This window comes from Lissotriton helveticus, chromosome 12 (assembly GCF_964261635.1).
Source record: "Lissotriton helveticus chromosome 12, aLisHel1.1, whole genome shotgun sequence".
Lineage (NCBI taxonomy): Eukaryota > Metazoa > Chordata > Amphibia > Caudata > Salamandridae > Lissotriton > Lissotriton helveticus.
The window spans coordinates 747740882-747760203 of NC_136073.1; the positions used below are offsets into that span (position 1 = coordinate 747740882).

The window sequence follows — 19322 nt, forward strand, 5'->3', positions numbered from 1 at the left end:
AATATCCATTTTTACCACTTCTTATTTACCGAATCGGTATTTTACCGATTCGGTAACTTTACCGATTCGGTAAATTTACCGATTGGGTAATATTTCCTATTCGGTATTTTACCGAATCGGTAACTTTACCGATTTGGTAAATTTACCGATTCGGACGATTTTCGGTCTCCTACATCCCGAAAGCTCAATACCGGTCGGTAATGGCCGAAAATACCGATTTTCGGCCGTTACCGGCCGGTAAAGGGCTTCCTACATCTGGCCCATAGTCTTTGTTCTTCTATAAATCTCAACTTTGACTCCGAACATGTTAAAAGATCTATTCGTAATCTCCAGGGCTTTGACATCGGAGACCCTTCTGCATGAGATTAGGCATAGTAGAGTAGCCAGCTTAATGGAAAGGTTTTTTATTTTATTTTTTATTGAGGAGAGTGTTAACAGGCCAGTTATTGAAAAGATCAAGGATTAGTTTGACATCCCAAAGACTTTCATATTTAGGTTTAGGAAGTCTTCTTAAATGAATGCTTTTCATCACTCTACAAACAATGACATTTTTACCTACCGTTTTACCATTGACAAGGACATGACCAGCAGAAATAGCCTATCTATAGCAATTGATAGTTCTATAGCTGAGGCTTTTATCGAATTGTTTAACATGGAAGTTAACTATTTTAACAATAGGTTCTCTCAAGGAACCCAGGTTCCTTTCTAGGCACCAACATACCCAGATTCTCCATCTGTTATTATATCTGTAGTGAGTGCCTGGGGCCCAAGACTCTCTGAGGAGAGTTGCAGCCGTAGCCGAAAATCCTGAGATCTCATTGGATCTCCTGATACTCTACAGGTAAGAAGGGTTAAACTCCTGTTCTGAATTAGGGGGTGAGCTCCTCCATCTACGTCTGCAAGAAGATTCTCTAGGGTAGGAATTAAGAAGGGGGGTTGCCAGCTAGTTCTAGAGTGGTGGGGAACCATGCTTGGGATGGCCAAAAGGGAGTTATTAGGACAAGGAAGCACTGATCCTGTCTTACTATCTGAAGAACTCTCTGAATCATGGCAAAGGGAGGGAATGTTTACACCTTGGCCCCTTCCCGGTCATCCAGCTGAAGTTGTTCTCCAGTTGAAAGGTTAGTCTGCTCGCAAATAAGTCTATCTCTAGAGGGCCCCAGATCTTGTTTAGGGTACTGAACACAGAAACATTCTGTTTCCAATTGCAGTGATCTACCAGGTATCTTGAGTTCCAGTATACAGAGTATTCCACTTTGAGAGCAATCTTATGTTCCAGAAAAAAGAGTGATCTTATGTTCCAAACAGAACATCCAAAGTTTCTTTGCTAAATTTGAGAGATCAGCAGATTTGGTGCGCTCATGAGGGTGTAAAGCCCAGCTGTTAGTTCCAAATAATTTATGTGGTGAGATGATTCCTCTTGTGACCAGATACCACCAGTGTTCTGATTGAGAAGGCAAGCTCCCGAGCCATGAAGTCTCGCATTTGATTCTAAAACAAACTCTGGTTTTGAACCAAAGATTGCTTTCTGTTCCAAGCGTCTAGGTTCTTGAGCCACCAGGCTAGTTCCGATTTGGCTTCTTGAGCCAGACCGATCTGATCTCCGTATCAGAGGCCAGTTCTTAGGGCTCTCGCCTTTACCCTTTGGAGGTCCCGATAGTTGAGGGGACCGGGAAAGATGGCTTGGATGGAGGAGGAGAGGTGACCCAGAAGCCTGGCTAGCCCTCTCAGAGATAAGTCTTGCTGTTTCAGGACGTGTCTTATTTCCTTCCTGATTTTGGTAATCTTTTTTGAAAGTAATGTGTCTACTGTGAAACCTAGAAAGTCCAGAGATCTGGAAGGGGACAGAATTGATTTATCTTTGTTTATGATGAATCCTAAACTTTCTAGGAGATCCATCATAGTCTTTAGGTCTTTGGCTAGTTGTGAAGGCTCTTGAGATATTATAAGGATGTCCTCTAAGTAAATGATTAAATGATTACCCCTTATTCTTAGAGATGAGGCAACAGCTCTCATGACCTCGGTGAAGCACCAAGGGGCAGAGGAGAGTCTGACGTGGAGAGCCTGAAATTGGTAAAGGTGATTTTTCCTAGACAAATTGAAGAACGGGTTGGTGGGATTCGGCCTTTTACTACCTTCCAAAAAGATTACCAAAATCAAGAAGGAAATAAGACACATGGTGAAATAGCAAAACTTATCTCTGAGAGAGCTAGCCAGACTTCTGGGTCTCCTCTCCTCCTCCATCCAAGCCATCTTTCCCGGTGCCCTCAACTATCGGGTCCTCCAAAGGGTATAGGCGAGAGCCCTAAGATCTGGCCTCTGGTACGGAGATCGGATCTGTCTGGATCAAGAAGCCAAATCAGAATTAGCCTGGTGGCTCAAGAACCTAGACACGTGGAACGGAAAAGCAATCTTTGGTTCAAAACCAGAGTTTGTTTTAGAATCAGATGCGAGCCTTCATGACTGGGGAGCTTGCCTTCTCAATCAGAACACTGGTGGTATCTGGTCACAAGAGGAATCATCACACCACATAAATTTTACAGCTGGGCTTTATGCCTTCATGAGCTTCAAACACTCTCTCCAGGGGAGGTCAGTCATTTTAAAGATGGATAACATGTCAGCGGTAGCCTATATAAATCGTCTGGGAGGCACCAAATCTGCGGACCTCTTGAATCTAGCAAAGAAACTTTGGATGTTCTGTCTGGATCACAAGATCGCTCTCAAAGCGGACTACCTTCCGGGGAAATCTTACATCTCTGCAGACTGGAACTCAAGATTCCTGTTAGATCACAGCAATTGGAAACTGAATGTTTCCGTGTTCAGTACCCTAAACAAGATCTGGGGCCCTCTAGAGATAGACTTATTTGCAAGCAGACTAACCTTTCAACTGGAGAACAACTTCAGCTGGATGCCTGACCCTACTGCTCTACCAGTCAGCGCCTTACTACAAGCTTGGAAAGGAGCCAAGGTGTACGCATTCCCTCCCTTTGCCATGATTCAGAGAGTTCTTCAGATAGTGACACAGGATCAGTGCTTCCTTGTCCTAATAACTGCCTTTTAGCCATCCCTATGCGGACCAGGAAGTGAATGCGATTGGAATCATTTTCAATCGGTTTGAATACGCCACAGCGGGTCCCGTCTGACTAAAACTTAGAAACAGGAGCACCCAGATAACGTACACAACGAGCCTGACTACTCCCTTAAGAATGCTGAGAGTCAGGCAGCTAAAACACGAGAATGAAACAACAATGTGACGTCGTGGACATTCCGGTTATACTCTGATGAGCGAGAGATATTGGTCCTGATGCGAACTCCCAATTGATGCGAGTTCGAAACGCGTAGACTTTCAGAAACAAGCCAAAATCAAAAAATTAGAAAGCGATAAGAATCAATAAATTGTATATATATTGTTTTTGTTTAAAAACACTTATTGGCTTTTGTTGTGAATATTTAGATTCCAGCATATATCGAACCATTGATGTATCTTTGTTTTGTTTGTACTGGTATGATTGATGAATGATTGAGGTTTGAATGTACAAATTGAATGCATTTTTGTAAATAGGAAAACTGTTTTTGATAAAAGAGTGTCATTTTCTGTTGTGTACACAAGGTTTTAAAATTTGTACAATAATTTGATAAATCACATATTCAAATAGAAGTGGAAATTTTTAAAATAAGAAACGAATAAAGTAATTGGAATTAAAACCAACAAACATATTGTTTTGATAATATGTTTTGACCAAATAGTTGTCATGTTTATTTGGTAGCGGCACGTGCACCTATTTTGTTCATTATAAGCTTGTGGCAAGCTGTGCCGTTGGGAGCCCAGACCCAGTGGTGGTTTTTCGTTTTAGCCATCCCAAGCATGGTTCCCCTCCACTCTAGAACTAGCTTGCAATCCCCCCTTCTTAATTCCTACCTTAGAGAATCTTCTTGCAGATGTAGACGGCGGAGCTCACCCCCTAATTCAGAACAAGAGTTTAACCCTTCTTGCCTGGAGATTTTCAGGAGATCCAATGAAATCTCAGGACTTTCGGCGACGGCTGCAACTCTCCTCAGAGAGTCTTGGGCCCCAGGCACTCACTACAGATATAACAACATATGGAGAATCTGGGTACATTGGTGCCTGGAAAGGAACCTGGATTCCTTGGGAGCACCTATTGTTACCATAGTTAACTTCTTTGTTAAACAATTTGATAAAGGCCTCAGCTATAGAACTATCAATTGCTATAGATCGGCTATTTCTGCTGGTCATGTCCTTGTCAATGGTAAAACAGTAGGTAAAAAATTCATTGTAGAGTGATGAAAAGCATTCGTTTAAGAAGACCTTCTAAACCTGAATATGAAAGTCTTTGGGATGTCAAACTAATCCTTGATCTTTTCAATAACTGGCCTGTTAATACTCTCCTCAATAAAAAACAAATTAAAAAAAACTTTCCTTTAAGCTTGCTACTCTACTATGCCTAATCTCATGCAGAAGGGTCTCTGATGTCAAAGCCCTGGAGATTACGAATAGATCTCATAACATGTTTGGAGTCAAATTTGAGATTTATAGAAGAACAAAGACTATGTCTGACTCAATCTTTTACCCACGTTGTGATTTATGTCCAAATCTTTGCGCTGTGCACTGCATGAGAGAGTATGATCGCAGAATGTTTGCTCTTCGCCCTCAGGATGTTAATCAATTACTTATATCCTTTGTTAAACCCCACAAAGGCATAACCTCAACCTCTATTGCAAGATGGGTTAAGACTGCTATAGGTTTAGCAGGTATTGACTTAAAGAAATTTGGTCAGTCACGCAAGGATGGGACTAGGGAAGGGGGTTTAGGGAGATCTCCGTAAACTGGAGATCAGTATAGAGGCAGTAGGAGGGGGGGTGGGGTTAAGCCACACACTTGGGAACTTCAAAATAGAGATAAAAATTAATAATGGTAATGAAGGAAAATGAACTTATCTGCTTGGAGCCGCATTTAAAAGAGGCAGATTGTTGATGGCTCATGCCTTTCATGTGTTGCTGTTGTTATATTCTAGAACATTTTAATATTGTGATGTTTGGACTGCATTAAAGGAATAATGCATAATGAAGCCTCCGTTCATGTAATGAAATAACCACCCTGGGAGATCTATTCCAGGACTCTCACCTCCTGCCTTTTGCAGTCCTAATGTAACCGTTTCATCACTAGGAAGGGCAATTCCTTACATATGTTCTTATTCGGCACACCCTGTGCAATGCCTGCACACTGGGAGATTCCAAGCCTGCCACCGACTAACTCATAGGTACTCTACATACGATGAGTAAAGGGCAAGCTTATTGCATGGCTGTACAGAACCCTTGTTGTAAATGCTAAAATCTTATGACAGCCCTGGAGCCATACCTGATATAATAGGCTTTGGCAGAGCCTTGCATGACAAGCAGTAGTAGGGAGCTTTGGCATTCCCTGGAAGATCTCCCACAATGCTTGTCTAAAGTTAATCCAGTTTTATATATTACACTTGGTTTACCTCTCCTCCAAATGGATATACAGAATGTTTTCCAATTCTCCATATACATGCACCAGATACAGTACTCCTGTCGGACACTTCAGGCATACGCTGTGGGACTAACTGAGTCCATACTTGGCCAAGGTGACACAGAAAATCTAAGCAATCATGGGCATTTAGGTGGTGGACACAAGGGAGGCTGATATTTGAGTTAACCACAAATGATATAAAAAACAAAACAGACAAACGCTTCCTCGATTTAGCCCTGATCTTTCTGTAATGCTTTAATACCATGAAGTGGAACAACTTGGTAGCCCATCTTGTGAGATATGGAGATGGGCTTTGGATCTTTGGGCCAGGGCAGAAGTCATAGCTTTGAATTGGGATGAAGCTAAGGGCCTATGCCGCTGCCCAATCTATATATATATAAAAACAAATGTATGTCTGTCTATCTGTCTGTTTGCCCTTTATGCATTACTACACCATTCATCTGATTGCCATGAAACTTTGGGAAGTTGTTGAGTACACTCCTGCGAAGGTTTCTTGCATATGCATTACTACACCATTCATCCGATCGCCATGAAACTTTGAGAAGTTGTTGAGTACACTCCCGCGAAGGTTTCTGGCATATGCATTACTACACCATTCATCCGATAGCCATGAAACTTCGGGAAGTTGTTGAATACACTCCCGCAAAGGTTTCTGGCATAAAAATATTTTAAATATCGGACCCCTAAGGCCCTCATAATCTTTCAAATACTGATGTACGCATCAGACGGAAAAACAAAAAATTGAATAAACAAATAGAATTAAAACACCATTGATCCGATCGCCATGAAACTTTAGGAAGTTGTTGAGTACACTCCCGCGAATGTTTCTGTCATAAATTCTTTTTAAAATATCGGCCCCCTAGGGCCCTCCTAATCTCTCGAATACTGATGTACGCACCAGACGGAAAAACAACAAATCGTGTATCCACAAGCACTCCAATAAATAAATAGAATCAAAACCCCATTCTTCCGATCGCCAGGAATCTTTGGGAAGTTGTTGAGTACACTTCCGCGAAGGTTTCTGCCATAAATATTTTTAAATATAGGCCCCCCAGCGCCCTCATAATCCTTCGAATACTGATGTATGCACAAGACGGAAAAACAAAAAATCGTGTATCCGCAAGCACTCGAATAAATAAATAGAATTAAAACACCATTCATCCGATCGCCAGGAAATTTTGGGAAGTTGTTGAGTACACTCCCGCAAAAGTTTCTGGCAAACATTTTTTTTTTAAATTGGCCCCCCAGGGTCCTAATAATCTTTCAAATACGGATGTACGCACCAGACGGAAAAACAAAAAATCGTGTATCCACAAGCACTCGAATAAATAAATAGAATTAAAACGACACGATATGTTTTCCATATTAAAATGAATATGTTGCAATAAAAATGACACAATGTAAATTGAATGTTATCATGATGAGTTTCCTTGAATTTCCTTTCTTCGGAGATCGCAGCAACGCGCGACGGGTAAGCTAGTAGCCCATAAATAGGAAAGGTTGGTCTCCAAGTTATCAGAAACACACAGTGGGTCCACCTCACCTTCTATAGCCCCCATGGGTTTCTCTTTATCCTTCTTCTCACAGTATTTGGTGGCGCACACTACACACTAATCACCAAACTTAGTTACAGTTCATCAAGCGTGTCCAGGTTCATAAGTGCCTGGTGCTGCCAGGAGGAGGAAAAAGCCACCTGATCTTCCTCTATTGGACTGATTCCAAACGCGGTGAGGGTATGTCCGCGCATTCAGGAAAGTGATAGTTGAGGATGCTGTTTCAACAAGTGTTCTTTTTACCATCTTATGATTTTATTCATTTATTTGAAAAGTTTTATATAGAGCTGGCTTGCCCGGAGGTATCAGACCGCTTTACATGAGTTACAGCGAGTTACAGGTTACATAGTTACATCACTTAAATCAAGGAGTCACAGGGGAGGAGGAGGGGGCGGGAAGGAATACACAACAGGAAAAACGAGGAAAACAATGTCAGATGTCCAGCTGGGTAGGTGACGGCGGAGGGGGTGAAACCAGCGCCAGACTCCTCTTTAGCTGCATATGATACTTTGCAAAGTTTATGCTTGCATTTATTGTCATGGCCTTGCACACTGAAAACTAGAAATCAATAAAAAATGATTTAAGAAAAAAACTCTCTATTAACCGTACACATTTGTACATTAGCAAACAGCAGACTCAACCAATTGATGGCCTTCCAGACATGCAGAATAGTGCAGTAAGATTGAAGCTTCCCTGCATCGCCTTGCGAAAAACATTCAGCTGTTAATTCCCTATATTAAGGTCTGTTTGATGTGCAATTTATACTTTTGAATGTACATGTACATTTTGCAGAAACTTATAACAATAACCTAAGACCTGGTTGCTTACGCCTTTTCTATCAGTAGTTGTTTCCTATTATAGATTTAGGTGTGAGTAGTTCCTAAAATTCTAGAAGCAAACCATACTTTCTCTTGCAAAACAGCTTTGTGAATTAGACAACTCAACAGTAGAACAGGTGTAAGAATTTGAAGGAGTTGTGGGATAAACTCTGGGAAGAAAATAGAATCTAAAATTCTGTGTTAGGTGAAAAGGGAAGTGTGGGTGGGGGCGGGAATTACTAAGTATGCTGTAGTCACACCAAACAAGCTAGAATTCGTGTTACTGACATTCAAGGCAAAAAAAGGAGTAAAAATGTAGAGCATATGACCCTGGAACATTAAGTGGCAATGATCTGCTCTTCACAATATGCAGTGGCTTCAACTCAAGCTTTCTATGTCATCATTATCATCATCTAATGATTGATTGGAGGGATATTGTGAGACCAACCTTGATCAACGTATTTTCTTTATAAATTAAAACTCACATTCATGCATTGCATGCAGACAAAAGAGTAAGAACAAGTTTTAACCCACAATCTAATCTCAGGGACATGAATTAAATGACCATTCGGAAATTAGATTATTAATGTTTAAACCCAAATTATAATTGAACTGAGCATTTGCTAATTGAATAAAAGTAGTGTAGTATTGTATAAAGAAACCCCTGTAGATTATTTCTTTCACTTTTTAAAGAAAGACAAGTCTACTACTAGTTAAACAATGGGCACATAAATACATTTGTTCAATAGGGGTCGTAGGCTGGTTGTCATTTTATTTCCCAATGGCCCATAATGGATCCACATTGAAATTAACTTTAATGTGATACTTAACTTGAAGCTTAATTCCCTTGTCTCTTAGATTAATTCAAAACTTTCCTGGGATTCCATTTAAATATACATTATATCTTTATATGTCAGGATTTCTGCATTAGTATATGAAGCATATCCATTTAGAACTTTCGTCTCCAGTCTGTACATATCTCAGCTATATCCTTTGGTGTCCATCTCTGAAAAGCTCAAGAACACTCAGCATCTGCTGCCTACCTTCAGTTTGGAGGAACATTACAAGTGTGAAGATCGTGATGCAAGTGGCACACTCAGTAGCGGCCGGTGTTTGTGGCGAGTTGTATGGTGGCCGGGCGGGCAGGTGCGGGGGTTGCGAGAAGGGGCAGCAGAAGCATGAAGGGAGGAGGCAAAATAAAAAAAAATTAAAAAAAATAAAACCGTATCTTTAGCCGGCCGCGTCGCACTCTTCTTCGGAAGAGGCTCCCAGAATGCCCTACGGCCAATCCTGTAGTTGCTCTCACATGAGAGCTGCTACAGAATTGGCCTGAGCACCCTTGATTTGCGCTCCAGGACAGACTGGGAGTCTGTGCCTGCCTTCTCCAACCCCAGAAATGCAGCCATGATGGGGAGAGCTTCACTGCGCATGTCGGTTTGGCTGGCCGGAGATGGCCGGCCAAACCTATATGCGTAGTGAGGGAGTTCACTGCCACTCCCTTCAGTGCTGTCACCCCCCAGACCCCGGCCCCAAGAGTCAACAGGAAAGGAGAAATAAAACAAGTATTGTTTTATTTTCCCCTTCCTGACTTTTTGGGACGGGGGCGACGCTCCTCCACCATAGGGGAGGTACCGCCGCTGGGCACTCTACCCCGGATTAGACCAGACTTTTGTTGTTGCGATCCAGGGAGGTTTATTCAGGGAGCACAGCATTCCGCCTGTATAGCACTAGTGGTGGATGAAGTTTTACTTCTCCTGGCTGAATAGAGAACAATGCAACACGCTTTTTCTGGAAATAAATTCCTTTAAAAATTTTTTGCTGAAACATTCTTCAAAGTCTCTAGTGTTTACCTGTCTCTTTTTTTATGTATACTTTCTGAACTTCAAGTGTGCAAAAAGGTTTGCCAATGAAGATCCTTGAAACTTTGCCCAAATCTGGCCTCCAAGATACCAGCTGGCATGTCCAAAAACAGTAATTTTGGAAAGTAAGTGCCCATTTTATCATATTCAGAAGAATCGTCTTACCCCTTACCACATACAATTAAATTTGTTTAAAAGTTGTTGTATTCTAGCGCTTCTTGAGGAGCTATCTCTCGCTCCTGCCTCTGGAGAAAAAAAAACTTTGGGGAAAATATGTTGTTAGGTTGTGCTTTTTTATCTTTATATGAATTTGTATTGTGTGAAATTGAAGTCATGAATGGTAATTCTCAACTCAGTTCTGCATTCATTTTTCTAAAACACTTTTCAAAAAATAAGTTGTACTGTCTTGACAGGTTCAATCAATCAATCAATCATAGTATTTGTATAGCGCGCTACTCACCCGGAGGGGTCTCAAGGCGCTTGGGGGGTGGGGGGTCTGCTACTGCTCGAAGAGCTAGGTCTTGAGTTGATTCCTGAAGGAAAGGTGGTCCTCGGTCAGTCGGAGGTGGGTGGGGAGGGAGTTCCAAGTCTTGGCTGCCAGGTAGGAGAAGGATCCTCCTCCGGTGGTGGCTCTGCGGATGCGTGGGACGGCGGCGAGGGCAAGGCTGGTGGAGCGTAGCTGGCGGTTGGGAGTGTAGAAGGTCAGGTGGTTGTTGAGGTACCTGGGGCCCAGGTCGTGGAGAGCCTTGTGCGCATGGGTGAGGAGTCTGAACGTGATCCTCTTGCTCAGTTCTACCTGGGTCCACCTGATCGAACCAACTTGCAACTAAGGAACAATAATATTGATTATTTACATTTCTATATGTCATCTCCAATTAAGGATAACTATTCTTCACAACTAGATTCACTACAAGTAATTAATTTGATTTGAGAAAAGTCTCCAATGACCAAATTTCACTGATGTCATAAATGTTTTCTCGCCAGTGTCTCTCTCGTGCAGGAGCTTGAACAAACCGCTGAATTTCATAGCCTGAGCTCTTCATCAGGATTCTTCCTCTCTTGTAAGATTGCTCTCCTCTTTTTGTGACCAGATTTTTAAATACGCACAAGAAAAGTAGAGAAAATGCTATTGTTATGAATTTCCTTGCAAGCTACATAAACCTTCACGAAACTATTCATTCTGAAAATGGATGAAACCTTAAAATGATGACTCATGGAAATGCTGAACAGTATTCAATCAATTCGTATAAGTAGCCAAAAGTTAATTATTGACATACTGATATTTGTAACAAAATAGTTCAATCATCTATTAATGGCATGTGAACCCCATAGTTTATTCCAATTTTTTAGAAACCGCCCCAAGTTATCTCATGTCAGATGTAAATCCTGTGTTTTTAGGCCTTGCCTTAGACGGTACAAGTGCTGTCACTTGCAAGATCTTTTGTTAATTAAGTTAACTTAAATGGGGGCTTAGAGCACACCTATTAGTTACTATTGTTTGGCTCATCGTCACCCTCATTCCCTTGCATCTCATTTGTCAATGAATTAAAGTTTCACTTTCTATTTGTTTGTTTGGCCCTTCCCTGGAGCATGGGCCAAGTACTGATTTCTTTTTTTCTATTGGTGTTCTTCAGCTGCTCATGCTTGGGTTGAGGTACCTATCGTTGATTCCTCCATCGTTGTTGCTGCTTAACTATTGTTGTTGCTTGCTCGCCTCCCCTCCCCTTCCTGTGTTGTTGCTTGTCCATTGTTAGTGCACTATCCTGTGTCCCCCTCGTCGGTGCATGGCTGTTGTCGTTGGTTGCTCTGTCCCTCGACCCCTCCCAGGTCATTGCTTGCCTGTTGTTACTGACCCACTCCCCATCCCTTTTGTATAAAAGATTAACTTTTTTTCAGAATGGATTGCAGGAACGTTATCTTATTTAACCCTTTGCAGCCATCCGATGACACGGTGGGGGTCTACTCTGCGGAGGACGGCCGGGGGCTGTCCGAACCACACCCAGTCATAAATCACCCGCACCACGGCGGAATTCACGCTGCGGTCAACGGGTTAAAACAGTGAATGAAAGGATTTCTAGTGCCTACGTGGAGCATGTGGCAACTACCTACATCGTGTCCATTCGATATGTTTGTGTGTTTTCATTTGAACTTCCAAAGCAGTAATATGCAAGACCGCTTGCTATTTTATTTTTTCATGTTACCAAAATATCATGCCCCTGAGGTACGATGAGGCAGTAGATGCTGCAAAAGCAATGTAGGGTGTAAGGACCTGAGTGGAAGGATACCATGGAGATATTTGTACGCTGCCCGGCAGCTGTCAGAGAAACATTGTTAGCAGGGGGCTCAGATATTGTGCAAGCTAGACTAGCATCTAGAGTTAATTCCTGCTGCTGTTTGTGTTATGTTATTTTATGTTATCTGTATTTTTATAGCGTGCTAATAACCCATGAGGGTAGCAGATGTGTGGCCAGCCTGGTGGGCTTGCTCAAAACGCTAGGTGTGCAGCTTACTGCACAAGTCAAGAAGAGAGGCGGGGGCTCTGATGTGTTGTGAGAGGTTGTTCCAGGCTTTAGGAGATCGGTATACAAAGGCACAACCCCCTGCCCTGCATTGTGCACGTGCACGGTGTGTGATAGTGAGAGCCAGGCGGAGGGGAGTATTCCCGGTTCTGCAGCTTTTAAAAATAAAACAAAAACAAAAAAACGATTTCCCTTCAAATCCAAAATAATTTCTCATGATTCTTTTAACTGAAAAAAACAACTGCAAAAAAGGCTGAAATGTTCCAACCACTGCTTCCTGTCTCTCTGTGAACTGTGGTTGTGTTGGTCACTCTGATGTTTCCATGACAGCGTGAAGATGGCCTGCCTCTAGGCTGCTAGTTGTAGAGAAACTCAAACCACAGGCAGCAGTGGTCAAACAAGAACTCGACCTCAGATACAAGAAACCCTATTTTAGCTTTACAAGTCAACCCCTAAAGTTGCATTAAAAAACAGCTTGTCAGATCAAGTAGACTGAGTGAAGGTAGAGAGACAATGGCTGGGCCGGAAGTAATCTCTAGATATGACAGGGTTCTGTCTATCAGATTGTCGGTGAGTGAAGTCCTTCCCCACCTTTAGGATCCGAGTAAAGACTGCCAAGGTCTAAATCAGGTCCTTACACCTTCAGGGCCCTTCCCTTATGTTATTTGTAGTGGCATGCCTTAACTTTGTGTTGCACTATATTGTGGTAAAGAGGAGAATCCAAGAAGCACAAGACCTCTGTTCCTTAAGCAAAGTCAACATCTCCCCTATGGTTTGGACGTGAATGACTATCGACACCAATATTGGTGTTGAGGTTGGCACAAGTCATGCACCCATGCAAGAAGCCACTCGGGTTCCTTGCCAACATATTAAAGACACGCCATTGTGAACTATGTTTTTCCACAACATTCCTCTTCTATGCACACTGGTATACTTCCCTTTCCTTACCATTAGACAATGTTACAAAGTGGCATGGTCCTTTGTTGGTGCTCAAAGAAAAGAAATGTGACCATAGCAAAGAAAACTGTCCATACATAAAACACACATTTAATTTATGCAACAACAGCACTGACATTATATATCTACTTATTGGCTAAAACCACAAATAAAGTACAAAAACTGTTTCTCTGCACACGTAATGTGCAGTAACACATCCGGCACATATAAGTAGCCTTTTCAAGAACCATAAACCAAGCATGTTTATCATGACAGAGACATGATTACGATGTTGGAGGGTCAGACACTGACGACATCTCCCCCTGTGGTCTGCCCGCCGCATTACGATACAGCGGGCGGAGGAATCTGGTGGAGGAGCCCGTCGGTGTGTCAGAGGGTCAGTAATCCCTACAACAAGGGGCGGTGCCTGCTCAGGCACCGCCGTATGGATTACAATGTCCCTTTCTGCCTGCCCTTTCATGGCAGTTCACCTGCCTTGAAAAGGCAGATGGAAAGTGATTATGGGGGCCACTAGCAGGGCCACCTTCCCCCTGGCACTCTGCTATGGGGCCTAGGGGGCCTAAACATCCATGCACCATGTGGCAGGCATCTCATTGTACCTGCCACATAGTGCTGGGATGTTTTTAATATGTTTATTTTCTATTGGGGCGTGTGCTGAAGCGTGCAGCACAAGCAGCAATAGAACATATACACATTGCGACCGCTGTGAAGGCAGTTGCATCGTAATCAGGGCAGCGGGACTGCAGACTTCTAGTTGGGCTGCCTTGCTTCCACTATGGTGCCGGTCAGATGAGAATCCGACCGACATCGTCATCAGGCCCAAAGTTCCGTGACACATCAGGCATCCCAGCTAATATGTTTCTTGCTCAAAAACGTGATATTTACATTGGGGATAGGCATTTACATCTACATATCTTGTTTTGCATATATATTTTCTATGGTATCTGAGATAAAAAGCAATATTGCACTTTAGTGCTGATTTTAACAATTTACTGCTTTTAAGTGTAACTGCTTTGGAAGTGTCAAACACTATAAGCCCAATTTACATGGTGGCTGAGAGTGTACTCTGACAACGGAGACAATGTTCACTACCTGCCAACATAGCAGTATGCCCGCCATATTTAATTGCGGGTGTACTTTAATATTGGCCATGCCAGTGACTACTCTATCACTGCTGTGGCAAAACTCTAACAGCCCAATGGAGTAAGGTCCATCAGAGAAATGTCTATATGTCCATTTGCCCAATTAGGATGGGTGGACATGTAGCAGTTTTTTTTACTGTCCGGCACCGTCAGGCAACCCTGGCTGTAAAGGGCAGTACAAATCAAAGAATGCCCCCCTCGTCATGGGAAAGGACTACCGTTGCAAAGGGGGGAATTACCTTCTTTATTTTCAAAAGAAAATACCACTACAGGACGAAGAAAACAGTTTGATGGAGCCCTACACCAAACTGGAAAATATTATGTTAGGGTGGTTCTTGGCAATGCTTTAGAAATTATCACCAGTTTGGCAGTCATTTCTAAATGAAGGGGGCAGCATCTCCATCAGGGTGCTGGAGTAAGTTACTCATTGCCCTGGCTGCCCGCCTACATATAAATCAGGCCATAAGTTCACCACACATCCGCTCTCTTCTCACTGGGACTTCTTTATGTATTCCATTCCTGTGCATAACGTTGCATCATTACCACATTTTGGAATACCTTACATTTCAAGTGAAAGTTATTTTCCCCTTTACTTAAATCTTTAATTTTAAACTTTTCCCCCAATCTATCACCCTAAATTTAAGCCAGGTGTTGCTGTTCACTGTTCATTAATACCAAACAATTAATTCCCTTAAGAAAAAAAATACAGATTCTTAGGAATATCCCAGGACCTGAATTACAGTTCCTGGGATATTCACAGTTATGGGACAAAAACTTGCAATGGCCTAAGTTTAGATTGGGAGTTACCAACTGGAATTGTTAATTTCTGCTACTCTAAACTTCAGCCAACTCATAATGAGGTGAATACCTGAGTATTATGGCCCATGGAGTGGCAAATACTTTCTTATTTCCTGCTCTTTTATCTGATTCAATCCTGGTTTCAGGAAGATCCCTTGTTAGTCTTCCTTTAAAACAGACTCCTCATCCACACAAGGTGTAATTCTTAATTCTTGGAGAGCCACACCTTGTGAGTTGTCGGCTTTCTTCTGGACCCCTCAGATATCTGAAGATTTGCACAATCCCATATGCATAGCTTATTGCACATGTGTTAGGCTCTGGGTTAGAATAGGATCTTTACACTGGTTTCAATGAGGTCTCTTCAAATTCTTAGAGGAAATATTTACTTTGTAAATTTCATTATGACAGCATAACAACACAACAATTAAATTTACATTATCCTATGTAAGGGGGCGTTATATATATCATTATAGGCTCACAGTTGCCTGATGTTGGCAAATGCAGTGTAAATCTTGGCCCCACTTCCATAATTACCACCTACTTTGTAAATTACTTCGCTTAGATTAATTTTGTAAATGTATCGCACGTGTTTAAGTTTAAAGTTTATCATGGATCAACAGCAACTTACTAACCATTTATGTCCTAAATTACAATAGAATGTGAATATTTGTAACACACACACCAGTGTGATACAACAAAGAGAACAATAATGCTAAACTTAATGAAGATATTCTTACTACAAATAGTTTGTGTTAGTTTGCTTTATTGGCACATAACCTCTGAGGCCTGTACCTGGTTGCATCAACATAAAGCTGTGTTAATTCCCCTTTACTGATTTTTGACTTCTACAGGTTTCACTGATGTCTAGGTGCTTCTGCTGATGTATTTATTTAAACCGTGAAAGTTACTTTTTTCTATGATTTGCACATAACATATATTTTTAAAAATATCATGAGCCACAATTGGATCCAGTAGATGCCATCTTTATTTGGTGAACTGGAAGGCTTACAAATTGTGCATGGGGAGAAGATGGCATTTCATCTGAAGCATTTTACATCATGCATGGCTTACCAGTCATAAAGCATTAAAATCAAAAATAAATCACAAACAAAACATGTAAATGGGTAGGTCACATTGCAGTCTCCATATTGTTGGGAAGAAGATTTTATTTGTAAAATATTTCAAGCAAAGTAAAAGATATTAACAACATATATATATACCAAGCTCATTAACCACAGAATTTGCCATGTACAACGCAAAATCTCTTATCATTGCCTAGCATCAAGTAAGCAATGTATTCTTGATTGCACGGCAACTTGCAGTAAAGCAGAATAAGAATAAATGATACTGAGCTTGTACTTCTGTTAAAATCCATGAACAATGAGAGACCTAACACTTGTGGCTGGAAACTATTTGTTACGTACTCTAGAATGATAATGTTTAAAATGTATCCTTTTTATGTACAGTCCTTAAGGGCACAGAAAAATAATCCAGAATTGAATATCAATTTAGACTAGCAGCCTACTGCTAAAAGTAGAAAGGCGCAAGAAAATAAAAAAAATGTATAGCGATGAAGAATTGCCTTGATGTGCATTCCCTTTAAAAATGTAATTTTTTACAGGATTGTTTCTTTTTTTCATCACATCTTGACTAACACATACATGTTCTTAGTCCAGAGTGGTATAGAATCGGCATTTGGCAAAGCTGTCAGTTGCTTTTCAGACATAGTGGCTATTATATCTGATAACTTACTGCCCGCTTGGTATCCTACAAAAAATGCTGACTTTGTACAGAAGATTGAAATATGGCATAGCTTTTCCTTCATGATCTCTTCAACAACAGATCTAACTAGACAACATAATCAGACCTTATTATCCGAAAAAATAATGTTATTGAGGCTTTTATACAGGAGGGTATTCTACCAGGATATTGTGGAGAAATTATCATATAATAAAAATATTGTGTCCCAAATTTTGTTTACAACCATATTGACCTATTTAAGGTAAAAATATAAAAATATCATGGGACAGTATTTATGTTAGGGATATTTAGGAAACAATCTTTATGACAAATGACATTTTATTGACAGTTTTGAGACAAATAACCAAATAAGTTTAGAAATGATTTGCCTACTCCATCAAAGTCTCCTCAATAAGACATTTACTGAATCCTTTTAATATTCATAGTAATATAATTAAGAGCCTTTACAATAACCTTAGCAAGGATTTTACTGGGAAGTATTGACAAGCAGAATTCACACGCTACAATATTAAAACAAAGAAATCAAAAATATGAAACATAAAATAAATTGAAAGTGTAAAAAAAAGCATTGTTTCTAGGAGATATAATTTGGGGGAATAAGAATTGAGTTTGAGTTTGAGTTTAAAATTACTTATACAGCGCACATACACCAGCGGTTTCTTGGCGCTACAACTGATAAGATCCGAGGCTAAGAAACAAGGGAAGCTAATGAGAATTTAATCAAAGGCCTTAGTGAACAGGTGAGCCTTGAGGTGTTTACGAAATTGTGAGTACAGAGTGAGGGAATTGGAGAGTAAGTTTAAATGAGCAAACCTCGGCTACCCATTTGTATGAGTAAATAGATTTCAAATATTGAAACTTACTATGTTCAATTGACATCAGAACATTTGTCCGAGATTCACACTTTAAATCAAACGCACCGTTGAAGATGTTGATCAACAATTGCTCAATGACTTTGACTCTGTCAGCTGTCTCATTCTATACTAGGCACCTACATTGGACAGAGGATCTTCAGCAAACGTTTATGGAGGCAATGACGGAAATTGAATGGCTACACTAACAAATCTAAATGCCTTGCTAACAATAAATAATTGCCTCTGGCTCTCCAAATGTCCAGGCTAGACTTATTCATTGCTATACACTAATTAAGCATTTCTGAAACGTCTTGGCTGAATATTAAAAGGTTTACAGTAAACAACAAGTTAAACCTAGAAGCCCCCAAGACCCATGATACAGTATAGAATAAGCAACTCTTGAGTGGTGCAGTTTGTGAAATCTGTAATCTAGTTGGGCTTTGCATGCATCTGGAGGGTTTCATAGGTGTCTGGCTTCTGATGTTGCAGACCCTGGTGGGAAAAGAAAAGGAAAGTTAGGTGTCAAATACTTTGTTGCTATGCCCTTGACAATAGACATATCCTGTATAATATGACTTATTTCATCATCATCTTCCCTTAGTGACTGATTAGTCTATTGTAAAATGGTTGCTATACAAAATATGGGAAAATAGCAATGCGATCTGATAGTTAGTGAATAAAAGTTGAGCATCTGTTGTTGTACCAAGACTAGCTTTCACTTTATTGGTCACAATTAACTTATGTATAATCCTTTACATTACTTCAATACAGAAGTTCTTTAACAAAAAGCACCTTCCCAATATGTGTCAGAATGTATCCATGGTTGAACATCTAAAACACTGCTTGCTCACAGCCGATTGAAAAAGTTTCAATTTTGGTCTGTAAATAATGGAGTTGACTAGTAAGTTGTATACAGTATAACATGAGTTCAGTGAAAAATGTTCTATAACATATGTCCAAGTTGTATCAATTAAAGTGTTTAGACAAAAATGTATGGACATGATTGTACCACAACACCCCAGTGTGATGCAACAAAGAGAACAATGATGCAGCACTTGTTGGAAGGGAAAATAAACAACCTTGAAGATATGCTTGTTACAAATAGTTTGCGCTAGGTTGCTTTCATATAACTCTTGGGGCCTGAACCTGGTTGCATCAAAATAAAGGTGAGCTAATTTCATTGACTTATTTTTGGTTGCCAGAGGTATCACTGATGTCTAGGGGCTTCTGCTGGTGTATTTATTTAGACAGTGACATTTGCTTTTTTTCTATGGTTTACATATAACATACATTTTTTAAAACATGATGAGCCAGAACTGTATCTAGTAGACCCCATCTTTAATTGGCGAACTGTAATGTTTACAAATTATGCATGGTGAGAAGATGGCATTTCATCTGGAGCATTTTACATCATGCATGGCATACCAGCCATAAAGCATTAAAATCACAAATAAATCACAAACAAAACATGTAACAAGTAATTGTTTCGGTCACATTGTAGAGTTTGGCAGATGCGGGACATCCAGAC

At 40.7% G+C, this 19322-nt stretch overlaps 1 protein-coding gene across 2 annotated transcripts in view; it reads right to left on the reverse strand.

The window, feature by feature from the left end:
- Positions 1-16146: 16146 nt before the first annotated feature.
- Positions 16147-19322, reverse strand: part of FCER1G (Fc epsilon receptor Ig) — a 209838-nt gene continuing 206662 nt past the window's right edge. For both annotated transcript variants that reach the window (XM_078668325.1, XM_078668324.1), the window contains one exon: positions 16147-18286. In XM_078668325.1, coding sequence (XP_078524451.1) covers positions 18224-18286 — 63 coding nt within the window. In that variant the 3' untranslated portion in view covers positions 16147-18223. The remainder of the gene's footprint in view (positions 18287-19322) is intronic.